This window comes from Vitis vinifera, chromosome 17 (genome assembly GCF_030704535.1).
Source record: "Vitis vinifera cultivar Pinot Noir 40024 chromosome 17, ASM3070453v1".
Lineage (NCBI taxonomy): Eukaryota > Viridiplantae > Streptophyta > Magnoliopsida > Vitales > Vitaceae > Vitis > Vitis vinifera.
The window spans coordinates 5,345,257-5,355,674 of record NC_081821.1 but is presented as its reverse complement, the minus strand read 5'-3'; the positions used below and the strand labels follow the sequence as shown (position 1 = coordinate 5,355,674).

The 10,418-nt window shown below is 36.1% G+C and overlaps 1 protein-coding gene across 1 annotated transcript; it reads right to left on the bottom strand.

Annotated features, from left to right (window-relative positions):
- Positions 1-8,180: 8,180 nt before the first annotated feature.
- LOC104882329 (protein SOB FIVE-LIKE 2) lies at positions 8,181-9,440 on the bottom strand. The gene has a single exon (XM_059734078.1). The coding sequence runs from the start codon at positions 9,193-9,195 to the stop codon at positions 8,497-8,499; it is 699 nt and encodes a 232-aa protein (XP_059590061.1). The 5' UTR covers positions 9,196-9,440; the 3' UTR covers positions 8,181-8,496.
- Between the last annotated feature and the right edge of the window lie 978 nt (positions 9,441-10,418).

The window sequence follows — 10,418 nt, the reverse complement described above, 5'->3', positions numbered from 1 at the left end:
GATATTTAATTCACGAAGCTTTGGGGCATATTCCCTCTGAAGCTTAATGGCAACCTAAGTATTCAACATGCTACCGAGTTCTTGCTTGTAGCTTCTACAATGTTATTGTTAACCCCTTAACCTCTTGACCCAATGACTGAGAAAAGGGTTTCATGGGTAAGCCTTGCACCCGTGAGGATCCCAAGTGGAGGGTAGGGAAAGTTTGGAGGTTTGGTGATTTAAACCCTTGGAAGCCAAATGAGGAGACCGATTTAGGTCGCGCGCACACCAGATTCGCACTAGGCGTAGACTGTGCACACACCGGATGCGCACCAGGCGTAGGTCGCATGCATCTGTCCCACGTCTGCGTACGCACTAGGCCGCACCCATACGCACACCAGGCCGCCCACACGCACACTTGGCACACATCCTGCACATGAGGAACATTGGTGACAGTGCAAATGAAATGTGAGGCTTTTATGGAATATAATTATTACTTCTTTTGATATTCCATTATGTCTTCTTAAGGGGGTCTAATGTCTCCTCCAGACATCTTGAGAATGGCTCGTATTACTCTTTAAGATGAGGGGGTAAGAGACTTAAGGGGGCACCAAGGTCAATCCTTGGTTGCACCAAGAGGACACCATGACACGACCTTAGGCATGCCTAAGACACTTGTGTGGTACACATGCACACATGGGCTCCACGACATGTGTGGCGTGCACCCCATGGCCGCAACGGTATGGGGCCAAGTGCGGACTACCTCCTCCCCGCACTGGCACAAGGGTGCTTAAAAGACTTGTGCACTAAGCCAGTTTGAGAAGCCATGGGCACATTGCCATGGCTCGATGGGACAGTTGACTCAAACTCATGATGTCTATGCATGGCACAAGGGCACATTGCCCTATGCAAGGGAATGGAATAGCCATGGGCCAATGCCATGGCTCAATGCTGTGAATCAGTGGCTTGATGGGAAACTGAGGCAACAAGCAAGATTGGTAGTGCATGGCGTGGACAAGGCAATAGTGAGCCTTGACTAACAGAGAGAGTTAACGCATGTCCTAGGCCATGGGCACCTTGACATGGCACGGGCTTAAGCATCAATGTAGGGAAGTCACGCTTATGCACTAGACACACCTGATCAGCTGATGAAAGCATGTTGTTGGTTCAAACAACCTTGGTCAGAGACACCTTGATGAGCACCCGTTCACAAGAGGCAATTTACAGGGAGGAGTGTTAAGGGGACTCACCAACAGCTCTATGAGAAATGGCTTGAAGGAACAACAGCTAGCTAGTGGCAACAGGTTAATCAGTGCAACACATGAGATGACAGTAGCTAAACTTAGCAACAGGGAATTGACATATAGTTGAGAAACTAGTGGCTAGTGCGAAGAAACACCTCAATTCAAAAGAATGTCTCCAACTGGATGGTTATGGGTGGTTACATAACCACCCACAAGCTCCCCTGGTTTGAATTTTGAAAGGTAACTGCTAGTTGGGCGTGTTATAAAAACCCCTTGTAACCTTGAGATAGAGTGTTGTAAGAATCTATTGAATGCTTAAGGGTGTAAGCATTGTAGCCTCTAATTCTTACAAAGTGTTAAGACACTTTGAAGCGATTTTGTATCTTGTAGTTAATTGAAATAACACAAGTTGGGAAGCATTCTTGTAATTACATTGGTCCGATTACGTTTCTTTTATAAAGGCTTAAGGAAAGGGTTGGCTAAGAAAGGTGTCTTAGTACCACACACTCAATGAAAATTTTTGGGTGATTCCTAAGGGTGTGATAGTTGTCATATATGGATGCGAAGTTCCTTTATAGGTGGAGGAAAACGCTTAGGCATAATCTCAATTAATCAAGCAATTGATAGAAGCTGGCTTTCTCAATGAGATTGTTTGGCCCCTCCTACCTATGAGATGATTTATAGAGCATATTTTTCGTACAGAACGGTTATTTTTCACTAATCAAATCTCCCAGATGTTCTATAAATTAGGCTACTAGTATTCTCTATCTGCTAAGAGTTGAGAGAGCTGACACAACGATAATAAGGTCAAATCATCTATCTCAAATCAGGTCTATTAAATCTCTCAGTTTCCTTTTGATTTTGTCTGTAATGGTTGTATAGTCTTAATTTGTATCAATGCTTAAATTTTCTAGTTTAACTCTCATTTTCCTTGAGTGTTTTTGTTGAAGAGCATGAAATACATTAAAAGCCTAAATCCTAACAACTTCATATTTTAGGAAAATTAATTATCCAATATAGAGTTAGAGTTTTGCTTGCTAGAGGTCATGTAATTGGACATCACTGCATGACTTAAAACTTTTAGGAAAATTAGTTGTCCAACAGTTTTTATCCTTATACTCAGAGATTGAGACTGTTTTTTAAGTAATGATTGAGGATGAAGAAGAAATGCAAACTTCTAAGGGAAACTTGTGTTTTGATGGGGCCATTTGGGAAATATATGGTTTTCGGTACCCAACTTTATGAAATATGATAACCGGATTTTAACATGGAAAGTAATATTGCTTTCATGCACTTTGAGCCAGCTCCATTCTTTTGTGCCAAGATTGCCCTTCTGGGTCTCCATAACGATCGAAAAAAATAGGTAGAAGTGCACTATAAGAAGTTGGGTTTAACTACAATGGTGGAGGCGGCGATGGACTGAGCTGTGGCGACAATGACCTTGGCCCCTCCAAATTTTTCTTTTCCTTCAACTGCTACGACTATTGTTAAGATGGAGGTGGATCATCGGTGAATAGGTGTTGAAGGATTGGAATTTGGTGTGGTGAAGACGAAGATGGTTTTAGAGTTGGAAGTCGTCGAAACTGGAGATATAAAGAAGTTAAAACGGTGATGATGGGTTTTGGTCATGATTGAGGGGAAGCTGGTGGTGATTAATGGCGATAGTGGTCGACACTTACCTCGTGCGGCGATCGCATGGTGGCTCTACTTCAACTCTCTTTTTTTTTTCAGTGAAAAGACCCAAAAAACGAAGAAAATGACAAATGAAGATGAGAAATTGAAAAGATGAGTCAGGAAACCTATTCAAATTTCGATCGGTGTTGACATGGAGGCTTGGATGCTACTGTAGAAGAAAAATCCGAAAGTGCCAAGGCCGCCACAGCTCTACATCAGTCCACTGCTGCCGCCACCACTGTAGTTAAACCCAACTTCTTACAGTGCACTTCTACCTATTTTTTTGATTGATAATGGACACCCATAAAGGTAATCTTGGCACAAAAAATGGAGTTGGCTCATAGTGCATGAAAGCAATATTACTTTTCATATTAAAATCTAGTTCTCATATTTTATAAAGTTGAGTTTCAAAAATCATATATTTCCGAATGGTCCACCAAAACACAAGTTTCCCGACTTCTAATGTCTCGTTAATTTGCCGCATTATCTCCTTCGGATTTGATTTTTTTCAATGATGAGTTTTAGTGGCTGGACTCGAGAAACAGTTCTTTGATTGTTAAGGCTGGTCAAACCTTGTCTTGTCACTAAAGACCTCAACTCCACACGGGCTCTTATTGTGGCACTCATTCCCATCAGTCTAGGCCACATGCTAGATAACTAAATTTTAAAGGAAGTTTCTAAATGTGCTTAAGCTTGACAACTGTTATTGCCAATCTAAGATGCATTCCAGCTGGTGTATAAAGAAAAGTAAAACCAGGTCATCTGGACTATAGTCCTAGCGTAGAGAGATCTTTTGTATTATGTACTTCTCCCACCCTAGAACCTTGATTTTTCACTTCTTACTAGGACCTTCTTGTGGAAAGGAAGTCCATGGTGTCTGGTGATAGAAACAAAGTGGTTTCATTATGAAATAATCTATGGCATAAGAAAGTTAAGAAGGGGCATTGCAATTGAAAATTTTGCCATAAAATCTTATGATACAGTAAATAATAATTGCTTTCTTACTCAAAATTTTAAGCTGGAAGAAAAGAGCAAACATTTAACTACCCATTATAGAAAGAAACCTAACTAATCCTTTCTATTAATAGTTTTGTTTCTGGATTTATCATTTCCAACATTTTATACTAATTTCTAACTACGTTGGTTCTTTGTTTTTGTTTTTGTTTTTTTTTTTGCAAGAATGTAATATTGTAAGTAGAGAATTCTATTGAAAAATCTTGTTCTTCTGTTTTTATGATTTAGGCTAGGTGTTGTTAGTGTTTGCACCTTTCTAAAGGCCATCTCTAGGCATATGTTGAGAGAACTATGCACAGTGGGGTTCATCCTCTCTCCTTCCCATGTGGAGATTTTGTGATTCTCAAGACGTTCTTCCCTTTTAATTTATTTTCATTTGTAACCAGTTTCATTTGCAGGGACAAAGATATTAAAGAGAAAGAAAATGCACAAAACTGTGCCAACACCTACAAAAGCAACAACAATACGATGTTTCATTTATATGATGTTAAAAGTGCATGATATCATTATGAATTCAAATCCTTAAGTTTTTAGGAAAATTAGTAATTCAATATGATATTAGAACTTGTTTGGTAAGACGTCGTATGTTTGAACCTCACCATCGCATATTTATTTACACAATTTATTAAACCCGAGGTGAGCCCAAAAAAAAAAAAGCTATATGTAAAGGAGGGTGTTAAGAGTAACATGATATATAATGTGGGCTCAAATTCCTCGAGCTTAAACTTGTAGGAAAATTGATAGTTCAACCGTATGCACTCACTTATTCAATGAAAAGTGAAAAGTTAAACTCTTTGTACTTCACCTCTACTGAATTGAAGCTAACCATCGCTTAGTTCCGCTTGAGCAGCTGCTTCTGGAAAGCAACTTTCTTGAGCATATTTGGATTCAGTAGGTGTATCCGGAAGCTCAAAATCAAAAAGTTAAACTGGCAGTAATATACTTCAAACTCGGGTTAAATTTTTATTGCTGTGAAAATGTATTATGGAAAAGCCTATTCCAAGTTCAAAACCATGCCCCTGCAGTTCTGTCTTGTTTTACTCCATGTATGAAGTATTGTTTTCATGTTTCACATTCTTTTAGTTGAAGAATATAAACCGTGCCCAAGTATGTTGAAATAACTGTGTAGCAGAGTGCAACATAATCCCCACCTTTCACGGACCCTCAATGTGAGAGGCATTTTTTGCATTTTGGGACTGGGCTTTACGGAATTGTCAAAATCTTATGTGAAATACTAAATCCTGTGCTGGAACATGTGCAAATATACCCCTCATATGTTCAAAAAGGATATATATTGCTTTCTCCAACCTCACAAGTTCTGTATACCATTTTTCTTCTTACAAATCCATTCAGGATGAACTTTTAATATAGAATTTGTTCATTGTAGTTTCTGCATATTACACTGATATGGTTTTCTTAGCTTTAGTCTCCATGATTTCAACTTGGATAAGCTGATAACCACATCCTCACTCCCCTATTTTCCTTTCTTGTGTCTGCTGAGAAGTTTGGAATGATTCACCGGTAAACAGATGCAAAAATTCAGTGTTCAACAAAAGGTCAGTTCTCTGGATTTTTTCATAGTCTATTTAGTGCTTCTCAATTCCAAGGAATCGTGATTTGATATACATCACTTCACTGCCTTACAGAGGCCAAGTATAGCTTTAACTTTCTGTCTTATTTTACTTATCTTAATGCATTATCTCCATCAATGCGGAGACAGAGATTGTACATTTTCGGACTTTTCTCAATAGTACAGTAGTTTAAAAAAGTTATGCTTAAATTATTGTAGTAGAAGAAGTTATTACAAATATATGGTAGTTTTTGCCACATAGGAGAGAGGAGAGAGGAGAGAGGGTGAGAGAGGAGAGAGGAGAGAGGAGAGAGGAGAGAGGGTGAGAGAGAGGAGATAGGAGATAGGGTGATAGGACAAAAGGGAACTCGTCTCTTGAAGAGACGAGTTCCATGAAAAAAAATATATATATTTTTTTAAAAAAATTCTCATTTACTCAAGGGAACTCGTCTCTTCAAGAGACGAGTTCCATGAAAAAAGACAAGGGAAAGACGAGTTCCCAGGGAAATTTTTTTTTTTTTTTTAAATATATTTTTTATTTAAAAAAAATCCCAAATTAAATAAATAAAAAATTCCTAAAGGTAACTCGTCTTTTGGGGAAAATTTTTTTTTTTTTAAATATATTTTTTATTTAAAAAAATCCCAAATTAAAAAAAAAAAAAAATTCTTAAAGGGAACTCGTCTCTTCAAGAGACGAGTTCCCATGTAAAAAAAAATATATATTAAAAAAAAAAAATTTCCTAAAGGGAACTCGTTTCTTGAAGAGACGAGTTTCATGGGAAAAAAATTATTATTTTTTTTAAATATATTTTTTGTTTTAAAAAAATTTTCCTAAAGGGAACTCGTCTCTTCAAGACACGAGTTCCCATAGGAAAAACAATATTTTTTTTTTTAAAAAAATCCCAAATTAAAAAAAAAAAAAAAAAAACAATTTTTTTTTTAAAATATAATTTTTTTAAGAGACGAGTTCCCTTTAGGAATTTTTTTTTTTTTGTTTTTTATTATTATTATTATTATTATTATATATATATATTTTAAAAAAAAAAAATTTACATGGGAACTCGTCTCTTCAAGAGACGAGTTCCCTTTGGAATTGGTTTTTTTTTTTTTTTTTTTTTTTTTTTTTTTTTTTTTTTTATTTGGGATTTTTTTAAATAAAAAATATATTTTAAAAAAAAAAAATTTCCTATGGGAACTCGTCTTAAAGTCCAATTTTTTAAATTAATTTTTTTTTGCCATAGGAAATTTTTTTTTTTTTAAATATATTTTTTATTTAAAAAAATCCCAAATTAAAAAAAAAAAAAAAAAAAAAAAAAAAAAAAAAAAAAAAAACCAATTCCAAAGGGAACTCGTCTCTTCAAGAGACGAGTTCCCATGTAAATTTTTTTTTTTTTTAATATATATATATATAATAATAATAATAATAATTAAAAAAAAAAAAAAAAAAAAAAAAAAACAATTCCTAAAGGGAACTCGTCTCTTGAAAAAATTATATTTTAAAAAAAATTTGTTTTTTTTTTTTTTTTTTTAATTTAGGATTTTTTTTTAAAAAAAAATATTGTTTTTCCTGAAGAGACGAGTTCCCTTTAGGAATTTTTTTTTTAAACAAAAAATATATTTAAAAAAAAATAATAATTTTTTTCCCAGGGAACTCGTCTCTTCAAGAGACGAGTTCCATTTAGGAAATTTTTTTTTTTAATATATATATTTTTAAAAAAATATATTTTTTTTTACATGGGAACTCGTCTCTTGAAGAGACGAGTTCCCTTTAAGAATTTTTTTTTTTTTTAATTTGGGATTTTTTTTAAATAAAAAATATATTTAAAAAAAAAATTTTCCCAAAGAGACGAGTTCCTTTAGGAAATTTTTTTTTTATTTAATTTGGGATTTTTTTTAAATAAAAAATATATTTAAAAAAAAAAAAAAATTTTCCCTGGGAACTCGTCTTTCCCTTGTCTTTTTTCATGGAACTCGTCTCTTGAAGAGACGAGTTCCCTTGAGTAAATGGGAATTTTTTTAAAAAAATATATATTTTTTTTTTCATAGAACTCGTCTCTTCAAGAGACGAGTTCCCTTTTATAATATCCTATCACCCTATCTCCTCTCTCCTCTCTCTCACCCTCTCTCCTCTCTCCTCTCTCACCCTCTCTCCTCTCTCCTATGTGGCAAAAACTACCATATATTTGTAATAACTTCTTCTACTACAATAATTTAAGCATAACTTTTTTAAACTACTGTACTATTGAGAAAAGTCCGTACATTTTCTTCTTTCTTTGATATGGTACCATGCCATCAATATGATTATGCTGAACCTGGCTTGGGATGGGGGTTTGGTGGCCTAGCATAAATGTTGACAAGATTACCTTTATTCAAGAGATTGTCTACCCACCATTTGAATGACTTCTTGATAAGATTCAGGATACAGTTGTGGTTAGAATTGCTGTCTCTACATCATATATGCATCACCTATCTGCGTTGATGATTTGATATTTTTCCCTTGAACATGAGATGCTTTGTTGGGCTGTAGAACTTACATAACCATATCACCTATTTCTTACAGAATTCTTGCTCAAACCCATAGTACTCATTCATACTATGAAGTTGAATGGTTAAAAGGAAATAAAATGTATTTGTGACTAAATTAGTTTTGTTCTTCCATCTTTTGTACCTGGAATACCATTGATATTCTGCTGAGAGAGTAATTAACAGACCATCTCATATCATCAGTGCACTCTTATTTTCATCCTATTGTACATGATGATACATAGACACAAAAGTGGAAATATACCCACAATAGTACTTATCTAAACCAATATGATACCCTCTCTGAATCCATGGATGTGCCAGCTGATCTGCACATTATATTTCTTGATTCAAATATTACATTGGAAATCTGAAAACACACAACATAATTTATATCCATGGATGTGCTAGATGCCTATATGTCTCAGCTAAGGATCATTTTTCTGCCCCTACTACCATTCTATAAACACAATCTGAAGAGCAGGAAAGCATTTATTTTCTCTTTCCGATCCAATTGGTTTTTCTTACCTTGCTGTTGCTTCCAACATGAGTATTAGCTTTTCTTGCCAAAAACATGGACTCTGCTTTCTCTTCATTTCTCTTTTGTTCAGCCCTTTGCTTTTCCGCTCGACTGTCAGCTTTCTTATGCGTGCGATACTTGCCATCATCCTCATTCTTATTATACTCGAAACAGTTCATGCCATGACCGTATCCACCTTTCCCACATGGTCGTTCTCGATGGCTCGGGCCAGAAGAAGCATCAGAAGCCATAGAATCATCACTATCATTGCCATGACTAGCATCATAATCATCATCATCGTCGTCGTCGTCGTCGTCATCATCATCATCATCATTTTCTCCACCGTCATTGTGTTTATCATCACCGACACCGTATGTGGGGGTGGGGGAGCCGATATACATTGTCCACCCAGATTCACTGCTATTACATTCTTCTGTACCTCCAAAGAGTTGGGAAGACTCCATTACTATAGGCAAGAGGAAGAAGAGAAAGGGAGAAGAATCAAAATGCAAAGGAAACAAGAGTTCTGAAATAGGAAAGCAAGGAGCTGTATTTAGACACCTGAGAAGATTGCTTATGCCTTTTAGCTTTCTGACCCAAATTGCTTTCCACACAGAGAACAGATATACCCATCTCACATTTTGAAAGCTACACATAGTCACAAACCACATTTTCTTTAATATGTAGAGTAATTTTTACCACCTGGAAATATAAATACCATTAATTCTCTGACTTTTAATCAGCAGAAGACAGCTAGAAGCTGTCAAAGAAAGAGACACCCATCATACTAAAGGCATAAAACCCCAAGTTTCTTGAATCTGGAGAGACAGGGGTGGCTATGTCATTGGGTTTCACAAGTGAAGATACATCATCTTTACTTCTCTGCATTTGTCATCAATAAAGGAGTAGCTTTAAATGCCAAGGCAGATGAGCCAATCTACAAACTAGAGAGAATATAAGACCCACTTAAATAGGTTAGTGCAGGAACCCTTGGCTACCTCATTTATGTTTCACCCCTTTAATTCTTTGTCTTGTTATAAGAAAAAAGCAATTTTTTCCCCCGTGACAAAAAAAATGAAAAACCCAACTGGAGTTACGGTTTGAGAGCAAGCTACTTGAGAGGAAACTGTCAAAATAATCTAGGTGCTTCTGCTCCTCTGTTCTTCCCTGATTAGCTGTTATTTGTGTCACCTCATAGAGCAGGGCTCATGTCTTTTGTATCATTGGGGAAGCAACCTGGTTATTCGTTTGATTAAATTTTTTACTGTACACATTAATTTCCATGGTGCCTTGTGGCAATGTGCAAACGATCCTTTCTCACTGGTCCATTCTCTTGAAAGTTATGCATTGAGTTTTATAAGACAGTGAAAAAAAGTACTAGCCGTGATAGGAACGGTATCTTTTACAATATACTGGCAGTTCAATTGATTAAATGATACAAGTGCATTTCCTAGATGGTAAGGATTTCAAATTCAAATCCATGGATTAGGAGTTTGCACTCCACCAGAAACAACCATTTGGATTGGGGAACCCAAAAGCCAAATCCAGCTGCTTCAAATGCTACCTAAGTTTTTAAAGGTTCACAGAGGTTTCCAGATATAGACAAAACAGAGTGACAAAAGTGTATCTTTCAAGTTTCGACCTTACATAAAGTGCCTTGCCTCGGGGGGGACTTGGTGGTTGTGGACTTGTTGTACTGGAAATGTTGTGACCCCATGTTTGGCAAAGTGGCATCCGAAGTTTTAAGTGCAGCACACTGTAGAGAGATAGACATACAATGATGGTATAATTTTGAATCAATTATTATACTGAAAAAGAAATGGCAGGACCCCTTGATGCTTGTGATGGGGCCTCCTTGATTGGGAGGCAAGGGACAAAAGGCACTTGAGGGCTA